At 45.7% G+C, this 26,946-nt stretch overlaps 4 protein-coding genes and 1 long non-coding RNA gene across 6 annotated transcripts; 3 read left to right on the top strand and 2 right to left on the bottom strand.

Moving 5' to 3' along the window:
- Positions 1-1,725: 1,725 nt before the first annotated feature.
- On the top strand, positions 1,726-5,643 carry LOC136194207 (uncharacterized). Its single transcript, XR_010671538.1, has 12 exons — positions 1,726-1,755; positions 1,813-2,195; positions 2,262-2,312; positions 2,360-3,675; positions 3,735-3,839; positions 3,932-4,162; positions 4,222-4,366; positions 4,420-4,497; positions 4,545-4,580; positions 4,768-4,841; positions 4,890-5,172; positions 5,234-5,643. It is a non-coding gene; the product is annotated as an uncharacterized lncRNA (long non-coding RNA).
- Positions 5,644-7,236: 1,593 nt separating this feature from the next.
- LOC136194206 (xanthine dehydrogenase/oxidase-like) lies at positions 7,237-10,786 on the bottom strand. The gene is given in 12 exon segments (XM_065983274.1): positions 7,237-7,353; positions 7,407-7,514; positions 7,573-7,669; positions 7,726-7,827; positions 7,829-7,850; positions 7,901-8,032; positions 8,075-8,978; positions 9,028-9,085; positions 9,168-9,964; positions 10,368-10,503; positions 10,560-10,636; positions 10,689-10,786. Coding segments are annotated over 7 exon segments (558 nt in total). The 5' UTR covers positions 8,104-8,978; positions 9,028-9,085; positions 9,168-9,964; positions 10,368-10,503; positions 10,560-10,636; positions 10,689-10,786; the 3' UTR covers positions 7,237-7,285.
- Positions 10,787-10,853: 67 nt separating this feature from the next.
- On the bottom strand, positions 10,854-12,708 carry LOC136194203 (N-acetylglucosamine-6-phosphate deacetylase-like). The gene is made up of 7 exons (XM_065983273.1): positions 12,400-12,708; positions 12,316-12,354; positions 12,101-12,261; positions 11,633-12,042; positions 11,464-11,582; positions 11,256-11,412; positions 10,854-11,203 (listed from the first exon to the last, which is right to left on the bottom strand). Exons 1-7 carry the CDS (start codon positions 12,599-12,601, stop codon positions 11,077-11,079), a joined length of 1,215 nt encoding a protein of 404 aa, XP_065839345.1. The 5' UTR covers positions 12,602-12,708; the 3' UTR covers positions 10,854-11,076.
- Positions 12,709-12,719: 11 nt separating this feature from the next.
- On the top strand, positions 12,720-19,823 carry LOC136194184 (uncharacterized). 2 transcript variants are annotated; one of them, XM_065983246.1, is made up of 22 exons: positions 12,720-12,924; positions 13,075-13,162; positions 13,229-13,614; positions 13,665-13,710; positions 13,761-13,865; positions 13,923-14,050; positions 14,111-15,508; positions 15,560-15,643; positions 15,701-16,003; positions 16,054-16,308; positions 16,370-16,606; positions 16,658-16,846; positions 16,904-18,004; positions 18,070-18,338; positions 18,393-18,520; positions 18,569-18,758; positions 18,810-18,871; positions 18,932-19,037; positions 19,088-19,135; positions 19,189-19,281; positions 19,343-19,542; positions 19,600-19,823. In XM_065983246.1, exons 3-22 carry the CDS (start codon positions 13,569-13,571, stop codon positions 19,805-19,807), a joined length of 5,196 nt encoding a protein of 1,731 aa, XP_065839318.1. In that variant the 5' UTR covers positions 12,720-12,924; positions 13,075-13,162; positions 13,229-13,568; the 3' UTR covers positions 19,808-19,823. The 2 variants fall into 2 exon arrangements, with proteins under 2 accessions (XP_065839318.1, XP_065839319.1); XM_065983247.1 differs by having other exon boundaries at positions 13,208-13,614.
- A 967-nt stretch (positions 19,824-20,790) lies between these two features.
- Positions 20,791-26,925, top strand: LOC136194186 (uncharacterized). Its single transcript, XM_065983248.1, has 20 exons — positions 20,791-20,899; positions 20,951-20,996; positions 21,048-21,152; positions 21,219-21,346; positions 21,410-22,801; positions 22,856-22,939; positions 22,994-23,302; positions 23,357-23,611; positions 23,675-23,908; positions 23,959-24,147; positions 24,200-24,958; positions 25,029-25,309; positions 25,365-25,501; positions 25,556-25,745; positions 25,803-25,864; positions 25,927-26,032; positions 26,081-26,128; positions 26,184-26,276; positions 26,327-26,526; positions 26,581-26,925. The coding sequence occupies exons 1-20, from the start codon at positions 20,854-20,856 to the stop codon at positions 26,789-26,791; spliced, it is 4,875 nt and encodes a 1,624-aa protein (XP_065839320.1). The 5' UTR covers positions 20,791-20,853; the 3' UTR covers positions 26,792-26,925.
- Positions 26,926-26,946: the final 21 nt, after the last annotated feature.

Raw genomic sequence — 26,946 nt, 5'->3', positions numbered from 1 at the left:
ATTTCTGGTTTACTTCTGATTTATTCAGTAAAGACAGATCCTCTACTATGAATAGCGCGAGCAGTTGACTTAGAGACTAGGGAACACAAACGGCGAGCTCGGCGTGAAAAATATCGCGTCAACGAGTTGCTAACTCCAGGAGATTTTCACAGTGCAAACTCTCGATTTGACGGAACCAGGTTCCTCGTTTGCCACGCGTCGGCCAATACATTTGAATTTCTTTAGGCTCCTTTTCTCTTGGGAAAAGATTTTCAATTCAAGACCACCGTCCAACTCTTCGTAGCACGCCACCGGCATTCCAGAATCTTCCGCACACTTACCAACGCTCTCGTCCCCGGCCTTCCAAACGAGACGATTGAAATTAGAGAGGCAAGTAACGCTTCCGCGTAAAGCATATCTTCGATCTGTGGGCGACGTTTCAAACAGGGTCGCGCTGCAATTTGAATCTGCGAGAGACGGCGCACGAAAGTAAGTACTCACTCGTATAATATGTTATATTCCGTTGTGACAAAGGGCGCGCGGACATGCATAACCACCCTATAGGGAAGTTATGAACCCATAACGTTCGTAACTCCTATAGAGTGGACACGCCTTCTTGACTTGGCTCTATGTCACTCAGATACCGCCTTTTCTCCTACGTGTAATAGCTATTACTGTACGTGCACACCTCGTGGCCTAACGGGGGAAATTGCTGGGCTAAGCGGAGGCGAAGCCGTAGGAGGAACTGCGAAACGAATTGTCGTCGTAACATAGAAATTATCATTCCACAACGGTTCTTTTCCGCACAGAAACGTCGCTTCATCCACTCGACTTAAATTCGTCGCATTGACGAGAAGACGAACGAGAAGGCGCGATTGATATTTCCAGCAGGCGAACTCGTCTCCCAGTCGGCCGTCGAGACACAGCGAAAGGCGAACTTGACTTCCGTTCTCCAGTTTCCGCCACCGCGAAACGTACACGGCATCCATCTGGCAGCAATTCAACGTGACAAGTCCTTGATCTGCACTAACTGAGACGTCGTACGAAGAGTCGGTATACGCGTCATATCCGTAGCAGATCGCCGCTTGGGAGTCGCGCTTTAAGCGTTCGTCTATATTCATACGCAGTTCATTGTGCTAAGCCTGTAGCCTTTTTTTAGAGAAAGGCCTTCTCACTTGTAAGCGCGTCAGAAGTAAGAATGATGAAGGGGATTGAGAGTAAGATGAACATAGTGGAGTCGGCTTTCTTCTCTGCTCTAAGCCAAAACTCGCTCTTCAGTTTATATATATATAGTATCTGTGCAAGTGGAACTAGCACTTTCTGCCCGGAAGCATCTACTTTCTCCGAAGTCACATCTAAATATATTCCTAACGGATGTTTCGCCGCAAGGCGGCAAGTGTTTCTCCTAAGAAAAATGATTATGCTTATAGACTGCTATTAGACACTGCGCTGACTCGGCTGCGGCTTTCCCTGACTAGGATAAAGAAACGGTCGAAGACCTCAAATCTTTTGTAATCTTCTCCATAGTTAGAATAACATGTATTTTGCAGCTAGACGAGCCAGCAGAAGTCACTTAGAACTATTTTGGCAGTTTACAGACAATGAACAATGCTGCTAGTCTAAAAGTGACTATTGACTGCTCAACGATGTGCTTTTTCACGGACATACGGGCATCTTCGATAGAAACGTAAGATCATTCCTACTCGTGGCGAATCGAGCGAGAAGACGTGAAAATCTAGATTATCGACGTCTTTCTAAGCCTATAAGAGTACCAAAGTAAGTCACTTCACTCCGGGGCTCCTTTCGGTCCTAGCTCATCTCGTCCAACGTCAGATTACAGACTACAGCAAGCTTTCCACTGTTCTAAGTGGCGAACTATAAAGCGCACGGGTTTCTCACAATCATTTTCATGGTCAAGCGACGCCATGCACATTCGAATCTACTGGCAATTCTAATTTCGAAAGGTTAGGTACTGCTCTCTCTAATAGATTCACTTGAGGAAGAGAACAGGCGTGTTCTTCCCGTTGAACTTCCGGCCGTATCGTCCGAATGTAGACCTGTATTTTTTCTTGTGCATTTTCGCCACAGTTGCAGCCAAAAGGCTCTGGCCGCACGTGGCACGTGCACATAGGCAACCACAGAAGCGGCACAAAGCCAAAACAGTACGATAGCACCTAAAGGAGCAAACGAGGTTTGCCACGGTTCCTGGAAGTCAGGTCCGCACCGTTGTGACTCGTTTGAGCATTTTTCTGAGCTCAAAACTTTTCCTATATGTGGAATAGATGTCCGAGCGTAGATGATAGAAGCCGTCGCAAAGGCGGCGAAGAAAAGAGGTATTAGAATTGATAGGAAAAAGAATCGCTTTTGAACCAACGAGTAGGCTTGAAACGTTTTTTGACTGGTTTCAGGGCAGCGCTGATGAAAGGAAGACTTTTTTGCCTTCGAAGAGAAAGTATTAGCGAAATCGATTTTTCAAATGAAGCTATTTACCTGATGCAGCTTGTACATAACAATGGCCGAAACTATTGTCCCACAAAAAACTATAATATTGACGGGCAGTGTATATGTGTAAAAGAACGAGTTGATTGTAGGTGCGCAGAAGAAGCTGTAAACATTTGTCCCAGAGTAGCGAATGCCACGTAGTGAGGTGAACATGACAATTCCTCCCGGTGCGATTATCGATAGAGTCAGTTGAAAGAAGTATAGTGCCTTTCTCCGTTTCTCGCTAAACCTTTCGGGATTCCACACGGTTACTAGTGCACTGACCACGGAATTTAGCCAAGAAAAGACGAACCACAGTAGTCCATAATGGGCGAGATATCCTAAACCGATATTATATGACGTACGCACTAATAGTTATATAGAGCGTATCACTCTACCTTGAATAAGGCATAGTTTTGTTGGATTGTACATAGATTCAAACCTGTTTCTGTACCTACAGTATATCCTCTTTTGACCCCAAATCAAAGTGATGCTTAGGGCGCTATCTGATAGTTGCAGATAATTAAGTACTAGTAACGCATTCTTTATATTGAATCGAAACTTACTGATAACTGCGAGTGGTAGGCAAAAGGACAATCCGGTTTGAGACTGTTTGCTGAATAAAAAACTTTAAAATTTTAATTTTTTGAACATTGAGCGTACAATTTTCTTAGCTTTAGCCAAGTAATGAACATCACCGCAATGCAAATCCACAACAGCGCAATTGTAATATAAAGTGCGACGTGAAAAATTTTTGCGCCGATTGAGCTTCCCGGCTGGTTACACAAAGGTGAGCAGTACATGCCGCAAGTTTGCAAACATGGGCTTGTAGTGGGTAGCAAGTTCTTTGAACAAACTGTCTCGTTATTAGTCTCGTTCGTGTAGGAAGAAGTAATAAATGGTAGCGCGAAATCGGGAGGTTGTAGGCAGGATGAGAAGTTTCTTATCAGCGGTTTGAAGTCAGTCTCCGTCTGGAACTCCGAAAATCCTGAACAGTCGCATTTGTTTCTGTTAGTTTTCTTTGTTAGTTTGCCTAAGTCACCGCAGTCTCCATAGGCGTAAAGACAGAGCATTATCTTTGCCTCTCCTTTGTCTTCATCAGGTAAGTTAGATGTATCGATTGCGTGGAACAATATTATCAAATCGTTCTCTGCCATCGTGAAATTTCCACACCCGGCCACGGGTATTTTCTCCATTTGCTCTTTCGCCGCCGCCGTAAGCCCCGTCATCGTGCTTCTGTTGTCATTATGATTATGAAATATTGATTTGCATAGAGATTGTTCTGTTAAGACTCTCGGAACAAATTGAGGCGATTTCTTTTGGCACAAACGTTCCTATTAACAGATCAACTTTGTTATCACAGTATCGAGCAAGCCGAAGTGAGACAGACCAGCCGCGCTGGTATTAGTATCTAATTTCGATTTCAATTACGGTACGTTTACCGCGTTGGAATGCGCTACCACTACACCAGGCTGCCTATGTATAAACCGACTAAGCTTTACATCGTTCCGTGAAGGTATGTCCACATAATAGTAAACGAATATGGGCGAAACGGCGAGAAGAATAGAAAGACTTAGGCAGAATCCTACTGCAATCATTGTCGCCTGGCCGCTCACGATTCTTGTGAAATGAGACGGCGGACCATCGTGTTGGCCGTTCATAGCAACCGACGTCGTGATAGATATGTCGGCGAAAATATACTGTGAGTCAGTGAGAGCTAGGAATAGCGAATGTGTGAGTTTTGTCTTTGTTATCATTCAGGCTTTCGGTTGCAGAATACACTGCGCGTGGCTAGCAAAGATGTGCAACCACGCATGTCACTCGATCCCTAATTTCGCTCTTTAATTAATCAATTAACTACGCACAGGTATAGCTTTTTTATCTTCAGGTTGGCAATTAACAATCGGTGAGTTCTGAATTAATCGGCTAGCCGTTTTTTTGTAGCTCTTTATGAAACAGATAGCTGTCTTCTGCTATACTTAGAAGATTCAGAGCATGATCGTCTTCAACGCACGATTAGTAAACTTCAAGTTGAAGGTAAGGCAGGGCTTTGAGAGGGGCTCATCTTGACGTGAGAAATTAAGGTGTGTCGTCGGATGATTGAAGATAGAGGAGGCCAGGTGAGTCTGGTATACTATATCTACATGCCTATGCTTTTGTATCTCCTTTTTTACGTCAGTATTTTATGTAGTCTTATCAAACTCGTATTTGACATGCCTGAGATATTAGCCGCTAGGAATTATGACTAGAGCTTTTACATACATAGCAGTTTATGTGCTATTGATGTATTGGTTACTTTTTTTCTAGGGTCTACGCATGCGCGAACAAGGTAATTCGCCGTTTTCACGCTTTTCTCGTGCGTACGAAACAATAGCGTCTTGGTAAGCGTATTTAGACTCTTAAATAAGTCCGAGGATGCCTCCCAGCAGGTCGCGTCGCGAGGGTCCCCCTAGAACCGACGTCTGCTCGCAAATTCGTTCTCTCCCTCGTCGCACGTAAAGCAGTCCTGAAATACGCGTTCGGAGAGTTTAGCCGCATCGAGAAAAAGAAAGCGACGAGCAAAAGGAGCTCGAACTTCTCGTCGCCGTCGATCCGGAGCCTCGCGATCATTTTAGGAGAGCGCGACGTGACGGCAAATGCTCGGTTTCTCGTCGCTCTTTGTCACCGATCGATGAGGTCTTCCTTATGACATCGTCCAAGCCTCCAGCGCAAGTGGGGCCCCTCATAGAGCTGTCCTAGCGGCTCAGTCTCAGTCCCTTTTTTTTGTCTACAGTACCCTGTCGACGTCGGGTGGCTCTTTGGTATGAGCGTATTTCGTTTTTATAGCTTCCCGATCTGAAGAGGAAATGTGAAGACAAGAAGATGCCAGCATGGATTGACTCTTTTTGCATGCTAGGTTTAGTGCATGAGAATAGTTGCGTGCCTTTTTTTTGTCTACTCTTGATCTCCAGGGTATGGAGACAAGAGCACGTTAGTTTAGCTTTGTTTGGGACTCGGCGCTCCTTTTGCATGAAAGTGAGCCTGACGTTGTCGACAGTCCCTAATAAAGCTAAACTAAAGCAGGCGACGCAGATGACGTATTATACGTCATTCTGCGTCGCATGTCATTGAGCGAAAAAGTAGGGGAACGTATGGCCAAATTTTTATTGATAATATCCCGGATGTACAAAATAAAAAATTAAAAGTCTTCTTGTCTCCCCTTCCACCTTTTCCTCTTCCTCCTTTCGTTGTCCCTGGGCCGCCGCTCCTGCGCTGCCGCTTGACCTCCTGGCCAAGCGGTGGGACTGAGACTGCAGTCCCCACAGTGAACTTTAACCCAAGTCCACAGGGGGTAGGCACATTAACCTCCAGCCTCCAAGGAGGGAGACTTTAACCCAAGTCCCCAGGGTGAATTTTAACCCAAGTCCACAGGGGAGGCGCTGATTAACCTCCAGCCCACAAGGAGGGAGACTTTAACCCAAGTCCCCAGGGTGATGTCTTCGTCTGCGTCTTCTTCTTTCTGCATCTAAAAATCGTCGGATTGATCGACGCGTTGGGGAGAGAAGAAAACTGAAAAAAAATCAATTCAGTGCATTGAACACTCATATCCATTGTCTTCTTTACCTTGAAAGGCTGTAGGAACACGATGGAGAAGGAGGGAATTGATCCATGTGCTGATATAAATCATCTACAAAAATTCGAATTTTAGCCAAAATTCGAGGTGTGGGGTCCTTTTGGTACCGCGAGGTCAAACAGGCAACCAATACCCATCGTTCTATAAAGAAATTTTGAGAATCGGAGAGGTCACCAAAATGACCAAAAACCGTGTGCTATAGCTCACGGTTTGCCTAAAAACCTCAACTCACGGATTTCCAAATAAACACGCTAGATCTATTGTACCATAATAGTTTGACACAGCTGCAGGGTCGAACAGTTGATGGAGGTCAAATTTCGCCTCCAAAAGACCCCCTTCCGGTATGGGTTAATATTAGTCACGCCCTTCAAAAAAACACGGCCAGCTTGACAATTTTGAGACCGTGGAGTCAAGTCCTATCGTTTAACACCAAAAAATCAGACTTTTGAGAGACACGGTTTTCGACCAAAAACCGCGTGCTATGGTAAAAAACCGGACCTCGCCAATTCTTAGATAAACGCGCTAGAATTGTTGAATTTTGTTAGTTTACCAACTTTATGGGGCTCTAACGTTCGATGCCGGTCAAATTTTGCTCAAAATGACTCACTTCCGTTACACTCAGTAGTAACCACGCCGCCGTGAATATAATTCTCGCTAAAACTTTGAATGATAGACAAGTTCGATTCAGAAAATTTGACTTGATAGCAAAGCTCCATCGCTTGACGCAAAAAATTGGAAAAGTCTAAGATATCAGATTCAAGATCGGTGAAGCATGGCCCGATCGCAAATCGTCTATCTGACCCTCTCATAACGATAAATAGGTATTATTTAGGACATTCGGCGCCGTAAGACCTAACCTAGCCAACGAATCGGCGTTCGAAAAAGGGAGGGAGGGGTTGATGAGCTGTTCGACTCTTTTTCGGTCACGAAAGCCGTTCATCGATACAACGTGCACATGATCAAGTCGAAACGTGCTCTCTAAATGCGCTTTTGAGCGTCTTATATCGACGTCGCAAAGGATAACGCGAAACTCTCCTTTTCGCGCCTTTGCAACAGCGGGCGAAGGATCAAGAACGTTTCTAAACGTACCTGAAAGGGTACAGCGCGTCGTACCAGAGCTGTTTCTCGTCCTTTCTTCGTCCACGACGTCGGCGATAGCGCGCTAAGGTGACGTCATTAATTAAATATGAACAAATGCTCAATTCAACACTTTTAGATAAACAGCTGCTCGGTTTTAAGCGAAGCAAGTTCTTGAACACGTTCGACGGTCACTGGCCCGTCTATAACACAAGATGGACTGACTAAAGAACATTTTCATTTCGTGGACTCACACCTAGTGAAATGACTCTGCTTTCTCCCACTTCTGCTCTAGCACTCGATAGAGCCTGTGCGATAGCGAATACTGCTGAGCAAGACATGCAAATCGACGGTTCACCCGTCGCTATATATACATATAAAGATTAGCCTGACGAGAATAGTGATCAACAGACTGTCCATACCTTTTGAACCCAAGACACCCAACGGATTTGGTGCATCTCTGAGAAACTCTACTCTGAAGTCAACTGGAATATCCTTGGGGCCAGGAGGATGATATCCCTAAACGAAAAAAAAAAAGCGACGTCAAGATGAGGAAAGACACGCACAAACGATACCCAAGTATTCTTTTTCAAAAGTTGCCCCGTTTCAGGATCACGTTTAATGTCTTCAAGAAGCCAATAACCCAAGCCCATGACAAAAGCACCACGCACTTGGCCCCACGTCAATATAAGGGTTCATACTAAGAAATCATCATTATATTGCATTCCTAGACATAAGATATTATGGAACCTTTGACCGCTATCCTGGATAATGCCAGTGCAGAGTATTTCCCTTTCACCAGTCAATACGTCAATCTCCACTTCCGTGCAAGCTGCTCCATAGATAAAGTAGCGAAATATGGCATCATCGCTGCGTCCAGCCCTTGGAGAAAATGGATCAGATCAACATCGGTTGTATTCTTACCACGCCTTCGCAGACAAATCGATATCCATTTTCAAAGCTTCTTTGGCAATCTCAGGCCAAGTTGCATCCCTTCCCAACTTTTCTCTGACGATCTCTAGCTTTTCATTCAGCTGATGACAGCAGTCAAGAACCGCCTGTCTCTTACTCGTGTGGCGTCGGAAGACACTTCAACTAAAACAGTAAATTTTAGACCAAGCATGTAATGACATAGATATCATTGTACATGACCTCCTGTCCAGACAGGGGCTCTTGCACAGCGTCCGTAACAAAGGCAATGTCGGAAGCTTGCGAACAGCGCAGTCTTCAATGTTAGCGGATGACAAAAAATCAATAAATAATTCTATATAAGCTATACTGTTGCGAAAAGTAAGCGGTTACTTCTCGAGTGGCCCACCCAAATTTCCGTGCCGCCGGCCTTTTAAAAGACGGTACACTAATTGTGGCCTTGTAAAAGACGGTACACTAATTGACCCTCGCCCTGACGTTGAAACCCAAGCGTCGCGCGGCTCATGCAGTGACGCTAGGCGACGCACGCGAGCGTCGCCGAGCGTTCCCGAGCGCGAGCGTCGCTTATGCAAGTAGTATAAGAAACATCGTTCGTCGTGATCTCTTCTTAGCTAGGATTCACATGATCTCGGTTTTTCGAGGCTGTACAACCACACACGTAGAGTGCCGCGGCCGGGCCTGCATGGCCGAGCACGCGAGAACGTACGTAGCTAAGTCAACGCTATTCGAACAATCGATTCATTCTTCGCTTTGGGGCTACTGTAGGTCAATGGCGCCGGATATAGATTTGAACCGTCGAAAGAGCGGCGGTGTGATAGCAATGATATATTTATCTATACGTTTACCTGCGGGCGCAAATAAACTTGGCCAGCGGCTGTGGTCGCTTCGAGTTCGCCGGCTAAGTGCATGAGACTGTGAGACCACAAACATTTGCACGAGTCCATTACCGGTTCCGTATCATTTGAAAAAAACAAATGACGATTTTCCGGCTGGGTACGGTGATGCCTTTAAAAGAGAACGTTTTTAGCATTGCGTTCACTTTTCACCTTTCCAACAGCGCGTCGACGATATGTCTTTCATCACATACTCGGTCCTTTTCAGTGCATTTATTCAAGTCGCTCTCCTAGCGGTAATTTGACTTCGTACATAGTATACTGGTGTCTTATATTATCCACTCCATCGCAGCCTTTTCACTTCTCACTGCCTCCGAAACCGGCTACGGCTTCAGTGGGCTGTGTAGGAAACACATGCACGTACACGCCGTTTGGAGAGAGCAAGAGTTACTCTCTGAATTGCGGTTCCGGTTCTCACGAAACTCACAACAGCCATATTCTCTACGTTCCTGGCAGCGAATTCGGCCCAAGCTACGACAGCGCTCAAGGAGCCGCGATGTGGGTGTTCAATATCGAATCAATGCCATCTAGAGCTTGCACTTACTACTCCAATGAGGATGACTGGCCTTCTTACACTATTGCTTCGGCAACAGACTCCGGAAACGACTTTGAGAAATACTGGGGACGACGCGTTCGTTCCTTTATTGTGCAGGACAAACGCGTCGCAAAAGGAATTCCAGGCCATTCATACATTGATTTCACCATTCATTGCCTCCGTCTGTGAAGAATCAGTGGTCCTTCTACCGAAAACGTACTTCTTCGTTTCGTTTCACGAGTCGACCGTGTTGTAGTCAATCCGTAATAGTATTGTACAAGTTCCGTGAGCGCACAAAAAAATGCAGTTGTCAAGACAGCTGGAAATTTTGTCTGCACGCAGTTACATCTTAGACTCTACTCGAGATAGTCTACTTGGGCGATCTGTGAAAGCAGATATCCGAGTCGCGTTGGAAGCCAAGTCCTACTGATGTCGAATTTCCGCGACGTCGATCCCCTATGGGTTAGACGGGATCGAAGTTAGTATACGGGAAGCAGACATACATGTAGGTCTACAGTAGCCTAGTCCCTAACCAGGTTGTGTACGGGCAACAGAAAGGAGAGCGGCGCTCACCACAATCAATAAATATTCTATGATCAATAACTGCTCTAAAACCGGATTTTGTCCCGTCTACACTCTCCGCTTCGTACATAAAGCGGGAGATTCATGCATGCTCTGCCACGAGCCCTCGCATGAGCCCCAACCCACCCACGATTAGACTGTCAGAAATCGAACCCTAATGTTTAGATTCGGTCGAAAATCGGTCTATGTCCAAAACGCAGCCTGTGGCACTCAATCTCCATGTACGACGCTGTTAGAGAGGCCCGCCCCCTAAGCGCATGCCTATAGTCTCGCTTACCTGGTAAGCTTATATAAGGGGGGCTCCCCGAACTGCATCGTCTGGAGAGAGCCAAGAAGGCGAAGTTTGATCACGCCAATATGTCAGCCAGCGCCTCGACGAGCTTCGCTATCATCGTCGCACGTAAAACCCGATTCTACGATGAGATTCTGAGCTTCTAACACAAACGAGGCACTCGTATGAGAATCTTACGCCTTCTTTGCGAAAGCAGCCGTAGATTGGGCTACTTTTGGATAGATGAAATCCGATCGTGGCAATGAGACTTCTTCCTAACATCGTGATTTCGAGTTTTTGCTTTTGTTTCCTCTCAGGAGGCCTCACCTTGATTGTACTTCTGGTGGCAGTTTGTCTTGTCGTCGCGTCGATTTTCGCTTGAACATCGCTTTCTGTGTGACGAAATCGAAAGAAAATGCAAAAGCAGAACGAGCCAAAGCGCGCTAAATAACCTGAATTGATTCATTTAATTGAGCCGCGATTTTAACCCAGATCTGTAATAAATTTATTACACAATTCATATACGCGAAAAATGATTTTCTTCAATGAAGCCCGAACTCTATCTCTCCAGGTTCAGAGAAAATTCAAAACAGAGTCCCACCCAGTGCCAAAAATAAATGTAAGTATTACCAATTGGGGTACCTTGGAAGAAATCGCATTTATATGAGCCTCGCGGATGCTACTGTCAACTCTAGGAGCGATTGCTGATGTTTTATTATGAACAGGCGTACGCTACTCTTCCCGCTACAATTGTCGACATCAGGCGAAGGTCTGCGTCAAAACAAAGCAAATCGCCTCGTTTTCCCACAGAAAGTTCACCAATTCCAGCAATACCAGCAATTCTAAAAACAAATCCAAATCTCTTTCAGAACCATAGAAAAATAAAGAGAATACCGAGCAGGTGTCTCCGCTAGCATCTGCACCGCCGACCCAATCGACACACCAAGATTATTTACCAAAAAATAAAACGTCTGAAGTAGAGACGAACAGCTGCCAGCTAACGTATCCGTACCCGATAAAACGACTCGTGTGGCGTCGGAAGACACTTCAACTAATAACAGTAAATTTTAGACCATGTATGTAATGACTATAGATATCATACGCCGTCTTCCATTGTACATGACCTTCTGTCCAGGCAGGGGCTCTTGCACAGCGTCCGTAACAAAGGCAATGTCGGAAGCTTGACGAGCGCGAACGGCAGTCGTCAATGTTAGCGGATGACTAAAAAATCAATAAATAAATAATTCTATATAAGCTATACTGTTTCGTACACGTGCGATAAATCGCCGACGAGTTCAATAGTAGGCGGTTTCAAGTTCTCGTACTTCTCGAAACGAGGAAATTCGGATGTCAGTCCGAAATTGACGAGTCCGGGATTACGATGATGAAACGTCGAAACGTTGAAACAGTGCGTCACGTGAAGTCGCTTCCCATGCGATTGTGCGAGGCGCAGAGCGCCGAGGATTTCCGTCTCGCTTGCCACTTTGTCGTGACCCAAAGCGGGAACGACGTTTCGTCGTAGGAGAGCCTCGAGACGTTCGTAGTGTCGCTTCGATTCGAGGTGAGGACTGATTGTCATAATTTTGAGATTCGGAAGAGAAGAAAGAAGATTTTCGAAATTCGATAGGGAGATGTCCGTTGAAATTTGAGGCAGAGCACCCCAGTCATTAATGACAGGACCCTAGCATAAGATACACAAAGAAGTTTAGGAAGTCAGCTAACATGCTTACGTACTTTACCTCTGCGTGAATCCCCTCTAACACTGCACCGTGTCTTGTATCGCCAAAAGAATGAGTGAGAGATGAAATCACTTTATCGGAGACAAGGTGAGGTTTTGAAAAGACGACCGACGCTAAACACGATGTGATGCCCCACGATGGAAGACGAGAAAGGGTGTAGTCTAAAACAAAGATTTAATAAGTTACATATAACTATTAAATTAATTAATAATTACCTGGATTAGCCCAATTCTCGAGAATATCGTTTGAACCACCTGGAAAGGAAATGAGTTAATTTACCCCTTAATACTTTATTGTACCTATTCCATGATTGTGAATGTCCACGAATCCGGGAACGACGAGGTCAGCTTTGTGAAGGGGGGACCCATCTGGGCCCCCAGATTCGAGATCTTTCGATATCGATGTGATAGTGCCATCGGTTACTTCTACGCAGCATTCGCCATCGACGAGTCGTCCTCCAGGAAGAACGACGCGCTTGCAAGCAACGCGACAATTTGCCATCACGTGATAGGCTCAAAGGCTTCTAATAATTGACCGCAAATCTATAAGAAAGGCTGCTGCACATTTCCTTTATTCAGTTCAGCTCCCTGTAGCTCCTGCAGCTTTCGTCGAGTTAGCGCGCGTTAATAGGAGAGGCAAACGCAGCTGGAAAACCACGGTTATTATCCGTGGGCAAACGCAGCGCCCCAAAGATGCTCTCAGCGGCTCTCAGCAGTGCTCACAACGCGAAGAAGCGTTTCAGCCGAAGCATCGCCTTTGTCAGACGTCACGCAGCGCCTGTGGAGACGCTCGAGTGCGGGGCGACTGGATGATCCCTGGAATCAGTGAGCTGGGAACCGCGAGCTCGAAAAAAAATGGGCCTTCTTTCCATCGCATTCCGAAAAACCGTTCATTGTCCGTTTATCCCATCTCAGCCTCCCACGTCTTTTTAGAGGTAGAGAAGCACGTCAAAAATGAATTCTTTGAATTTGTAGAAAGCCGAAAGAAACGAATGCAGTACAGATGACGACGAAATGATAAGATCTGCTACCAAGCCAAAGGGGACGTCTGCAAAATGAAAAAGTGAGCTTATCGAATCGATGAGATATTCGTAATTAATAGTTGGAGTCCGGACTCCTCTTTTCCAAGCTAACCAAAACAAACTACACTGCACGCGGAACAACAAAGAAGCGACGGCTGGAAGTGTGCCACGAGTCTATTTATAATCGCATATGCTAATGCATGTAGTGGGAGGATCCGAAGCTATCTTTAGCCGTGTTGTTTCTAAGCATTGTGCGGTGACTAGACTACTGACAGTGATTGTCTCTAGTCGGGCTGTATCCAAATGATGATGGACGGAAAGATGCAGAGATCTCCCAGTCTTTCTGCAACGCTGGGGGAACTCCTACTTACGGGATATTGATGAAAATCTTTGCCACACACAGCGAATTTTCTCCTCCCTAATCCCTAAAGCGAAAGCTTCGGCGTAATGATCGTTTCATTTGCTCTTGTCGCACTATTTTGGTGCATCCAAGGTTCTTTCGGCCTAAATTGACTTATTAGCGACCTAGTAACGTTCTGTTAGGGACGAATTCGCTGACTCTCACCGCCTGTGACAACGGCTTTGGCCAGTAATTGGCTCAGATGGAGTCTAACTACCTATCTTAGCAACGTCCTTTAGAATCAATTGCAGTAGCGATCTAATCACGATTAGTTCGGTAACGTTCAAAGAAGTCAGCGATTGCGGATCGGGAACTGCAGTGGTTCCACCTTGCAGTTTGTCAACGTAAGGGTGTACTCCAGAGTAACTATAAAGGGTGGCAATTCTTTCCGTCTCTTCTAGCGCCATCGACGTTGTGAAGACGGCATGCGAGTACAGGAGCTACTGCGAGTTGCGCGCTTCTAATGTTTCTTTTGAAACGACGTGCTCGGGCAAAATGTTGCTGAGTGTGTCGTACTCTTGTGTTTCGGGTGCATATGTATAGATGTTTGTCTGATGCCAGTCGGTCTAATTAATTGTTTTACTCATAGGTCTACTGGGTGACCGTTATCCTACTCCAGTATCAGTGATGAAGTCGTCAGTTAAACTCGAGTGGCAAAAGCACAAACAGGAAAATAACAAAACTAAATACGTTGTAGAGAAAAGATACGTTCCTGCAAGTCAACCCAGTGCCATTGCTGGATTATCTTTTGAAGGATTCGGCTACATCAAATTTGAAAGCAATCCTTTTGGTGGTGGGACATCGTTTATAACCGAACTGTCTTTTCGAACGTTAGTTCCAGATGGTTTGCTCTTTGTTGCTTTCAAGAAAGACGACTGGCCATCATCGTATGCATACCTTCTGCTAGAGAGTGGAAAATTGACATTCGCTGTTAAAGGCGATAAAGGTTCTGCAGTGATTACTGCAACACAGGCGTTAAATGACGGGAAATTTCATGCAGTAAAAGCAGAAAAGAAGAACCAGAATAACGATGCCCTTACGCTCACTGTTGATTCGAATGAAAAGTCTCTAAACGTACCACGATACGGCAACGACATCGATGTCAGTGTTGACCATGCATACGTTGGAGGAGTGGCATCAGACCAGGTTGTCAAAGCTTCAAGTGTCTTGTCCCACACAGAACCCTTCATTGGTTGCATGCGAATCAAATACTTGGATAATAACAAACAATCGTTTGATTTATTAAAGAACAAAAGCTACGAAAATGTTCGCTGGAGCTCCAATGGCTGTCCTCCAGCGCTTGAAAAAGGAATGCATTTCCGAGGCACTGGCTACGCTAAATTGAATTTGTCGTCGTCATCAAGCATCCAGCTCCAACTCAGTTTCAGATTACGAACGAGTTGGCCAAACGGTCTTCTTCTAGCCGCGTACAGCAACGACGAAAGCAACTTTCTTTTCATAGAGTCGCGCGTTGATGGTTTGGATTTGAGGTACAAGAAAGGTAACCAGTCGGCAGATGGACCCTTTCTCGTTCGCGTTCAGCCTAAAGACGCGAGCTTATGTGACGGCGCGTGGCACACGGTTAACTTAACAATTGATACGACGTCTCTCGTTGTTTCAGTTGACGGAGTTTCTCACAGCGCTTCATCCGAAATAACCGACGTGCTCACGTATTCGTCCAAAATTCTGGAAAACTTTTATCTCGGTGGAATGGAGCACAAGGGCGCTTCACCAACGATGGACGAAATAGCTCTTGGATATGGTGTAAACGTGACAAGCTATGGAGGGTGTTTGGCGGATTTGGAGGTCAATGGGCAACTGATTGACGTTCCAAAAGTGAGGAGTGCCAGCTTGAACGTCAGCTTTGCCGGATGTCCAGATTTTACCTGGAACGGTCCAACATGTCACGATCAAATTGTTCAGGTTGGGATTGAGGGAAAAGGTGTAGAAACCCTAACAGACACTAGCGGAGTTGAAGCTTTCTCAGGTGGGTCAATTTTCATGATGGTATTAGTTTTTGTATACGTATGAAATTTAGAATATTTGTATCGAGTCTTAGTTAAAAGTGGATCAGGCGCTCTCGTCCCTAGTAATTGGGTAGTAGTACGCTCAGGAGAAGATGGTAATTCATATTGTATTTTGTTGTACTTGACTCCTTTTTTGACGTATTTTCGTTTAGCCTCGTCAAAAGGCCCGTTACCGGAGCTGGAATACGACGGGACAAAGGGGAACGGAACGTTCAGATGGACGGGACCGCCTGCAATAGTCAAAACTGACTCATCGTATGATATAGAATACTCGGAAATTTACCCGGGAACAGCTGTTCAATCATCGGCACTCACATTTATTACTATACAAACTGTATCGCTTCCTCATATTTCTGATGTAGCGGCGTTGACTGCATATACATTTTCAATCACTGCTACACTTGTCCAAGGCTCCGTCACGTCAGGTTATGCTAATGTAACGACAAAGGGCAGAGGTAGATTAATTAAAGACGTTGATGGCTTATTGGTAGCATTTATTTCCTAGAATGTGTTCGATCTTTCTATAACGGTACTTACTATCGAGGTACAACGGCCGTCAGCGCTGACGGCAGATCGTGTCTCAATTGGTCAGAGCTGAGCACGTATTCAAATTTGGTTGCTCTGTATCCGGAAGCGGGTTTGGGCAATCATTCCTATTGTCGCAATCCTATATCAGAGAATCGTACGAGACCGTGGTGCTACACGAACAACACGGGCGGATGTCTCAATTGGACTTACTGCGATATAGACGCGTGTGAAGGTAGGTTGACATACTGTCCAAAGTTCTATTCTTTGATATGGTTTTTTTTTTCACTTTTTAGACATGAAGTGTTACAGCACTGTGGACAATGGGTACGGGTATAGAGGATCAAGCACGAATGGTTGTGTGAAGTGGACACGGTCACAATTAACGACGTTTCCCGTGTCTCAATACGCAGCAGCTGGACTTGGCGATCACAATTACTGTCGAAATCCTGATCCAAAAACCAGATCAAAACCGTGGTGTTATTTAGCTAATAAAGATGTCCAGGATTGCTCCGTCAGCATGTGCACAAGCGGTATCGTACAACTACTATTCTAACTTTAGGTGCGCATTATGTTTCTTGCAGATTTTCCTTCCGTGACGTATGTATGTGAGGGAAACTCGGGAGCTGATCAGATCAAATGCATTTTCCCATTCATCTACAATGGAACACGATTTTTTGAGTGCACTTCTTTTGAGAAAGGTATTCCATGGTGCTCAACGAAGAATGATGTCAATGGTAATATGGAAATGTGGTCTTATTGCCTTTGTCCGAGTAAGCAGCATAGGGTATAGAAAGCAATATATTAGTTTTAATTAAACACGATTTTAGAGCCGTCCAATTCGGTACCTCAGCCCTTGTTTTCTCCTCCTCCCGCCGGTAAGAGAATCGACGGCACCTGTCCTTCAGTTACAACGACGGCACCTCCTACGACGTTGGCTCCTACATCGTCTGCTATTACGAGCGCTCCAACTGCGGCTTCAACGGCCGCGTCCGTAACTACGATCTCTTCTACTACTGCTGCTGCGACGACTGCTGCTGCGACGACAGCTGCCGCAACTACGAACTCTTCCACGACTAACACCGCATCTAACGCATCAGTGACGCCGTCAAATGCCGCTTCTGTGTCTACAGCTCCTGCTGCAAGTTCGAATGCCGTTACCACGGCTTTTCCGACGACTTTGGCTATGAAAACTGCTTCATCTACAGTTTTTTCTAATACTTCTGCACCAACGGAAGTTTCTTCTACTTCTGCCTCTTCTACAGCCTTCACTACTCAGGCTGCTGCTACGTCTTCGGTCCCGACTACTCCTACCACTGAGATTCCTTCGAGTACTGTCCGTTCAAAAACTGCTTCACCAACTGCAGGTTCTTCCAATACTTCAACTGAATCGACTATGAATTCTTCGGCTGCAGCTACAGTCTCTTCGACTACTGTCCCTATGAATACTGCCGTTACAACTGCTGCAGCTGCAACTGCAGTCGCTTCAAGTAGCTCTCCTTCAACTGAGATTCCTTCAAAAGCACCTACGTCTTCCTCCTCCTCTCATTCGCCATCCACAAACTCACCGTCTCCAACGCCAACATATCGGACGTCTGGTGCTCCACCGACACCTTTTCCTCGTACGACTTTTCCAACCGATGAGAAATCTTCTCAGCCGCCGCTGCACACGTCGGAGACGTCAAGTAACTCGCGATCAACCGCCACCGCGACGCCGACGTCTCCGCAAGTCAGTTCGGCAGCGTCGCTCGCAAGCACACCGACACCAACGCCAGCAAAAGCAGCTAATAGCGGCAGCTCGTCTTTTGTTTTCATTGGAGCAGGAGTTGGCGGTGGACTTGTCGCTATTGCTGTTGCTATCGTGGTTGCTGTCTTCCTCTGCCGAAGAGGCAGCAAAAGCAAGTCCGTAGAAGACACAGTGAAAGAGGAGGGTATGTTAGAACGCGAGAGACTTGCGCTTGCCTACCTTCGGTGAGCATAATTCATTTTGTTTTAGCAATAGAATTGTTTCGACGCAATTCAGCAATGCACCCGACTGGTGATGGCGTTGCCTCGCCTTTTTCAGACGCAGACTTTATGTCAGACGATTATCACGACTCCTCCAAATTTCATACCATGTCGAAGCCTGGTTCCGGGTTTTTTTCACCGGTTATTACTGAGCCAAAAATCGCCGAGATACACACAAACCAAGACGACAGCCAGTATGAAGCACCTGTCGTTGTAACTCAGGTTCAACCGAGACCCCTTCCTGAGCCCCCGAAAGCAGTGAGTCAACACAGTCTTCCTCCATAGTTATTTAAATTTCATTTATCGCTTTAGTCCAACAATGAGGATATTTACTGGGAGCCGGCGAAAAGAGAAGAGACATTGTACGAGCAGTTGTCTGGCGGAAAATTTCGCGTCTTGGAAAGGTCTTCGATCGAGCTACAAGAAGTATTGGGAACTGGGTAACGATAGTGCGTGAGATAGACCTGTGTCTTCTACTCTTTCTTTAGTCAATTTGGAACGGTTGAGAAAGGAATCTGGACTCCAGCTCTCTCATCTCCTGTTGTGGTTGCCGTAAAATCGCTGAAATCCGAATCGAACGAAAACAAGGTGCACTTTTTACGCGAGGCAGCCATCATGGGCCAGTTCCACCACAGAAATGTCGTGGTGATGCACGGTGTTGTTCTTACTGGAAAACCGGTACGCACCTCGAATTCAAAATCCCAAGCTCCAATGAATGTCGCACTGTAGTTGATGGTTGTCTTGGAGATTTTGCCTAAGGGAGATTTGAAGCAGTATTTGCAGTCAATCGCGTGAGTATCTCCATTGAGCTATAAGGGCAGATGATATAACGAAAGTTTCTTACTCTAAAGAAACAAAGATACGTTGCCTTTGAACTTGCCCACTCAATTTCTGCAGATGGCTCGTGACATTGCCGCCGGAATGGAATACTTAGCAAAGCGATGCTTCATACACAGGGTTCGAACTCTTACAGAAAGGTATTACAATAATCACTTTTCTCTTTTAAGGATCTGGCGGCACGCAACATTCTACTTGACGAAAAACTGGTGTGCAAGGTATAAGATCCATTCTCTTTCCCACATCCCCTCGACTTGTATTTTCGTCATAGATTTCTGACTTTGGTCTATCAAGAGACTTGGCTGATGACAGCTACTACGTTACCCAAGGAGGACAGGTTCCCATCAGATGGACCGCTCCTGAGGTGAGAACGATTCCTAATGAAGTTATACGGTATGCCTCTAAATGTTTCCGCTGTATCTCAGGCCATCAGTTACAAAAAGTATTCATCGGAAAGTGACGTCTGGAGTTATGGCATCGTTCTCTATGAAATCTGGACCGTCGGAAAGCGTCCTTACGGCCAAATGAAGAACAGCGTGGTCGTTGACCTACTCGAAACTGGCCATCGTCTTCCCCCACCTCCAGGCTGCTCCTACGAGATATATAAGCTAATGATCGAGTGCTGGTAAAAAGAACGCGATCAAGTGCCTTATTATGTGGTATGATCGCGATCTCTCCGCAGGGATCCTGAGCACCGTCAACGACCCAGTTTCAACGCAATCGCCACTCATCTATCTCAGCCGGACGACGTGCTGCTGGTCAACGGCAAGAATACGGAACCAATTCCTGGAAAAGTGGGCGATAAGCTGGAGCTATCGCCTTCTCAAACAGCGTACCAAACGCTTCAGGCAGCCTACCAGGATTTGAATGACTATGCCTTCATCAATTAATCAATGACAATTTGTCTAACCCAACCTTTTCGTTTCGTTTTGTTTCGTTTTCTTCTTTTTAAGCAATTATTTTAACGTATTGTCACAATTTCTTTTTTTTGGATTCACTACTTTTGCACTTTTTTTGGTTTTGAACTTATTTTCTTATTTTCTTATTTTTTACTAGACGATTGTTTCGAAATACGAAAGATAAGCTTATAAGGTTGTTTTTGGTGCATGAAGACGTGACCATTTAAAAGAGAAAAACGCTGCCTAAAATTGTAAGAGCAACCTGGCAGTACGTGAAGTTCTTATCATTCAAAGTCACGCCCATCTGCATGTCTCCAGTGCAAGTGCACAACTGTAATGATGAATAAATGTCGTGCTTTCATATTTGCCTATGTTTTCTCATGCTGACGTATTCTCCTCTGAACAACGCCTTAGCTTGCCAGAGACCCCACTGACTGCATTGACGACTGATACGAAATGAGAAGAGAAGGACCGAGATTCCACCATAAAAAAATTCCTCGACGAAAGCGCCGGCTGTAATCACATTGTCAGATACCAAAACATCATCAGCGAGAAAAAAATTAATCAAAAAGAACTATCAGGAAAATCAAACCTGAAGTGAAACAGGATATGATGTAGCTGTCGCCACAAATGCAGACAGACGGCCCTTTTGTCCCTCAATGTCGCTCTTTGACGCTTTTCCCGATTTATTTATCAGTCTGCATGCTGAATGAAAACCAGGGTGGAGTCTAACATGTTTTGCGGCTTTACGGGAGTCTGCAAGAGTCTATTTATACAGTAGACGCGAAAGGAATGTGGGAGTAGCCGTGGTACTCTGCCAGGAAACGCCTGCTCGATCGAGGTTATCATTGTCTTCTAGGCATTGCGTGGTGACTGGTAGCCGCTTTCTGGAGTCGAAGAGAAGATATGGAGCGACAAAGGTAGAGAGATATATGATAGTCTGACTGGAAACGACACAACAAAGTACGGGATCTTTGAAAAGAATCTTTGCCACACACGAAGCCTTTCTCCTTCCTAAAACGAAATCTGCGGCGTAAATGATCGCTCAATTTGCTATTTTTGCACTATTCTGGTGCTGCCAAGGTCCTTCCGCTCTAAATTGACACATGAGCGACAATGCTAACGTTCTGTTAGGAACAAATTCGCTGACGCTCACCGCCTGTGACAACCAGTTTGACCAGTAAATGTCTCAGATATAGTCTAACTACCTATCTCAGCCGACGTCGTTTAGAATCGATTGCAATAGCGATCTAATCACAATTAGTTCGGCGACGTTCAAAGAAGTGAACGATTGCATATCGGAAGGCGCAGTGGCCCCCCCTTGCAACTCGTCAACGTAAGGTCACCCCAGGCCGGAGTATATCTAAAAGAGATGGCGATGCATTCCGTCTCTCAATTCTAGCGCCATCGACGTTGTGAAGACGGCGTGCGAGTACCGGAGCTACTGCGGGTTGTGGGCGTCTGACGTGTCTTTTGGAACAACGTGTTCAGGAAAAATGTTTCTCAGTGTGTCGTACTCTTGTGTGTCGGGTACGTATAGAATCTCGTCTCCCTAGAGGGGTTCTAATTGTTTTCTCATTATTGTGCGTATAGGTCTGCTGGGTGACCGTTATCCTGCTCCGCGGCTAGTGACAAAGTCGTCAGTTCAACTCGAGTGGCAAAAGCATGCGCAGGAAGATGACACAACTCAATACGTCGTAGAGAAGAGATATGTTCCTGCAAGTCAACCCAGTGCCATTGCTGGGTTATCTTTCGAAGGATTCGGCTACATCAAGTTTGACGCCACTCCTTTTGATGGCGGTACATCGTTCGTAACGAAACTGTCATTTCGAACGTTTGCTCCAGGTGGCCTGCTCTTTGTTGCTTTCAAAAGTGACTGGTCATCGTATGCATACCTTCAGCTGCTAAATGGGAATTTGAAATTTTCTGTTAAAGGCGTCGAAGGCTCTTCAGACGTTACAACGACAGTGGCGTTTAATGACGGACAGTTTCATACAGTACAAGCGGAGAAGAAAGCGCAAACTAATAATGGCCTCACCCTCACTGTTGATACAACTTCTGTGTCTCAGAACTTACAAGGAAAACTCAAGTCGATCAATGTCAATGTTGACAGCGTTTACGTTGGAGGAATCTCATCAGACCACGTTGTCAAAGCTTCGGGTGTCTTGTCCCACACAGAGCCCTTCATCGGTTGCATGCAAATCGATCAATTGGATAATGATAAAACGTTTGACTTATCGAAGAAGCAAAGCGATGAGAATGTTCGCTGGAGCTCCAATGGCTGTCCTCCAGCGATTGCCAAAGGAATGCATTTTCGAGGCACTGGCTACGCCAAATTGACTTTGTCGTCGGCGTCGTCAAGCATCCAGCTTCAGGTCAGTTTCAGACTACGAACGAGTTGGCCAAACGGTCTTCTTCTTGCCGCTTACAGCAACGACAAAAACAGTTTTCTTTTCGTTGAGTCACGCGTCGATGGATTGGCTTTGAGGTACAAGAAAGGTGACCAGCCGGGGGACGGGCCTTTTCTCCTTCACGTTCGGCCTCAAGACGAGAGCTTATGTGACGGCGCGTGGCACACGATCAACATGACAATAGACACGACGTTTCTTGTAGTTACAGTTGACGGAGTTTCTCACAGCACGTCATCTGAGATAACCGATGTGCTTGCGTATTCGGCCAACATTCTGGAAAACTTTTATCTCGGTGGCATGGAGCACAAGGGCGCTTCGCCAACGATGGACGAAATAGCTCTTGGATATGGTGTTAACGTGACAAGCTATGGAGGGTGTTTGGCGGATTTGGAGATCAATGGACAACTGGTTGACGTTCCAAATGCGAGAAGTGCCAGCTTGAACGTCAGCTTTGCCGGATGTCCAGATTTTACGTGGAACGGTCCGACATGTCAAGATCAAATTGTTCAGGTTGGGACTAAGGGAATAAGCGAAGAGACCCTAACAGACACTAGCGGAGTTGAAGCTTTCTCAGGTTGGTCAATTTTCATGGTGGTATTATTTTATGTTTACACATGAGACTTATTAGAATATTTGTATCGAGTCTCAGTTGAAAGCGGATCAGGCGCTTTCGTCCCTAGTAACTGGATAGTGGTGCGCTCAGGAGAAGATGGTAATTGGCGTACTGAGGATTTGTGGTACGTTTTGACGTTTTTTTTTCGTTTAGTGTCGTCTAATGGCCCGTTGCCGGAGTTGGAGTACGACGGGACCAACGGGAAAGGAACGTTCAGATGGACGGGACCGCCTGCAATAGTCGAAACTGACTCATCGTATGATATAAAGTACTCCGAAATTTACCCGGGAACAGTGGTTCAATCATCGGCACTCACATTTATTACTATACAAGCTGTATCGCTTCCTCATATTTCTGATGTTGCGGCGTTGACTGCGTACACATTTTCAATCACTGCTACACTTGTCCAAGGCTCCGCCACCGTCACGTCAGGTTATGCTAATGTAACGACAAAGGGCAGAGGTAAAATAATTAATTAAAGACGTCGACGTCTTATTGGTACCACTTATTTCCTAGAATGTGTTCGATCATTGTATGACGGTACTTACTATCGAGGTACAACGGCCGTCAGCGCTGACGGCAGGTCGTGTCTCAACTGGTCAGAGCTGAGCACGTATTCAAATTTGGTTGCTCTGTATCCGGAAGCGGGTTTGGGCAATCATTCCTATTGTCGCAACCCTATATCGGAAAGTCGAACGAAGCCGTGGTGTTACACGAACGACACGGGCGGGTGTCTCGATTGGACTTACTGCGACATAGATGTCTGCGAAGGTACGTCCGTGTACTGTACTCTCCGTATCACCATCCTTAGATATTGTTACTTCGGAATTCTAGATTTGAATTGTTACAGCACAGTTGACAACGGGTACGGGTATAGAGGATCCACTACGGATGGAAATTGCGTGTCGTGGAAGACATTTACGACGTTTCCCGTTTCTCAATACGCAGCTGCCGGACTTGGCGATCACAGCAACTGTCGAAATCCGGATCCGCAAACAAGATCAAAGCCGTGGTGTTATGGTTCAGTTGGAGAAATAATTGATTGTTCCATCAGAGAGTGCACAAGCGGTATCGTACTACTATTCTCATTTTAGATGCACAATATCATGTTTTTGCAGATTTTCCCTCCGTAACGTACGTATGTGAAGGAAACTCGGGAGCTGGCCAGAACAAATGCATCTTTCCATTCATCTACAATGGAACGCGATTTTTTGAGTGCACGTCTTTTGATAAAGGCATTCCGTGGTGCTCGACGAAGAATGATGTCAATGGTAATATGGAAATGTGGTCTTATTGCCTTTGTCCAAGTGAGCAGTTTTGCGTATTGGAAGCGAACTATATTTTATTATAATGTTTTAGAGCCGTCTAGTTCCGTATCTCAACCCTCGTTTTCTCCGCCTCTTGACGGCGGAAGAATCGACGGCACCTGCCCTTTAGTTACACCGACTGCACCTCCTACGACTTCGGCTCCGACATCGTTTGCTAGTACGGATGCTTCAACGACGATGTCTTCCACAACTACAATCTCCTCCACGACCGCTATTCCAACTACGAGCTCCTCCGCGACCGCCGCTCCGACTACGAGCTCTTCTTTCACCAGTACCGTATCCACGGTTTCAAGTACCGGGGCTGTGTCTACAGAAAATGCTATAACTTCGAATGCTGCTCTTCCGACGACTTCGGCTGCAACAACTGCTGGAGCTACGTCTCTCTCGACTGCGAATACCGTGGCTGCAACACCAGTCACTTCGACTACCGAGTCTGTTACAGGAATCTCTTCAAAAACACCCACGTCTTCCTCTTCCTCTTCCTCTTCCTCTTCCTCTTCCTCCACGCCTTCGCCATCCAGAATTTCGCGATCTCGGACGCCAACATCTCAGTCGTCACTGAAGACACCTTTTCTTCGCACGACGTCTCGGCATATCAGTTCGGGTGTGTCGCTTGCCGGCACTTCGACATCAACGCCAGCACAAGCAGCTAATATCGGCGTCTCGTCTTTTGTTTACATTGGAGTAGGGGTTGGTGGTGGACTTCTCGCTATTGCAATCGCTATTATGGTCTTCGCCTGCCGAAGAGGCAACAGCAAGTCCTCGGAAAACTCCAAAGCTAAAGAGGCAGGTACGTTCGAACGAGAGATTTGCCTTTTCCCCCCTTCTTTCGGTGGAGCGTTGTACCTCTTGTTTTTTAGCTCTAGAAATGGCTCGACGCAGTTCAGCAATTCACCCAAGCGATTGGACCGTTGTCCCGTCTTTTGCAGAGCAAGACTTTACGTCAGACGATTATCGCGACTCTTCCAACTTTCATACCTTGTCGAAGCCTGGTGTCGGGTTTTTTCTACCGGTTATTACTGAGCCAAAAATCGCCGAGATACACACAAACCAAGTACTTGAAGAAGACAGCCAGTACGAGGCACCTGTTGCTGTTTTACGATCGCAACCGAGACCCCTTCCTGAGCCGCCAACGAGACCCGTGAGTCATCGAATTCTTCCTCCTTAGTTTACTTAAATTCTTTCTATCGCTTTAGGCCTACAATGACGCGAAAGAGGATATTTACTGGGAGCCCGCGAAAAGAGAAGAGGCATTGTATGAGCAGTTGTCTGGCGGAAAATTTCGCGTCTTGGAAAGGTCTTCGATTGAGCTACAAGAATTATTGGGAACTGGGTAACGATAGTGTTTGTTAGTGAGATAGACCTGTGTCTTCTACTCTTTCTTTAGTCAATTTGGAACGGTTGAGAAAGGAATCTGGACTCCAGTTAACTTGTCACCCGTTGCGGTTGCCGTAAAAACGTTGAAATCCGAATCGAACGAAAACAAAGTGCAATTTTTGCGCGAGGCAGCCATCATGGGCCAGTTCCACCACAGAAACGTCGTGGTGATGCACGGTGTTGTTCTCACTGGGAAACCGGTACGCAACGCGAGTTCTTTCTTCCAATTAAGCTATATAGTGTATGTTCTACTTCAGTTGATGGTTGTCTTGGAGATGTTGCCCAAGGGTGATTTGAAGCAGTATTTGCAGTCGATCGCGTGAGTATCTTCATAGAGTGTAGGGCAGAAATACGAAAATGTCTGACTTTAATTAATTAAAGATGCGAAGATACGTCGCTTTTGAATTTGTCCACTCAATTCCTGCAGATGGCTCGTGACATTGCCGCCGGAATGGAATATTTAGCGAAGCGATGTTTCATACACAGGGTTCGAACTCTTAACAAAAAGTAATGTGATCTTGAGTATTCTTCTAAGGATCTGGCTGCACGCAACATTCTACTTGACGAGAAACTGGTGTGCAAGGTATAGGATCTATATTTTTGTTCCCACAGCACCCCGACTTGTAATTCCGTTATAGATTTCTGACTTTGGTCTATCGAGAGACTTGGCCGATGACAGCTACTACGTCACTCAAGGAGGACAGATTCCCATCAGATGGACCGCTCCTGAGGTAAACGATTCTTTTTGACATTCTAATGTGTTACTTACGCTGTATCTCAGGCCATCAGCTTTCGAAAGTATTCGACGGCAAGTGACGTCTGGAGTTACGGAATCGTTCTCTATGAAATCTGGACCGTCGGAAAGCGTCCTTACGGCCAAATGAAAAACAATGTGGTCGTTGACCTACTCGAAACTGGCCAACGTCTTCCCCCACCTCCGGGCTGCTCTTATGAGATATATAAGCTAATGATCGAGTGCTGGTAATAAGAACGCGTACGTTATCAGTTAGGATGATGACCGTGATGTTTCTTCAGGGATCCTGAGCACCGCCAACGGCCTAGTTTCAACGCAATCGCCACTCGTCTGTCTCAGCCAGACCACGTGCTGCTGGTTAACAGCAAAAATACAGAACCAATTCTGGGAAAATTGGGCGATAAATTGGAGCTCTCGCCTTCTCAATCAGCGTACCAAACGCTTCAAGCAGTCTACAAGGATTTGAATGACTATTCCTTCATCAGTTATTAATTACTCAATCAGTTTGTATAGTTCCTTTCGCGTTTTGAGCAAATGTTTTCTTTAAATATTGTAAACTTTTTTTGAACTTATTTTCTGTTTACTAGACGAATTGTGAAACATGAACGCATGGTTGTGAATATTATACAAGCCTATATGAGGTCACG

This window comes from Oscarella lobularis, chromosome 12, assembly GCF_947507565.1.
Source record: "Oscarella lobularis chromosome 12, ooOscLobu1.1, whole genome shotgun sequence".
Classification (NCBI taxonomy): Eukaryota; Metazoa; Porifera; class Homoscleromorpha; order Homosclerophorida; family Oscarellidae; genus Oscarella; species Oscarella lobularis.
The sequence above is the reverse complement of the archived record's forward strand: the minus strand, read 5'-3'. Positions and strand labels throughout refer to the sequence as shown.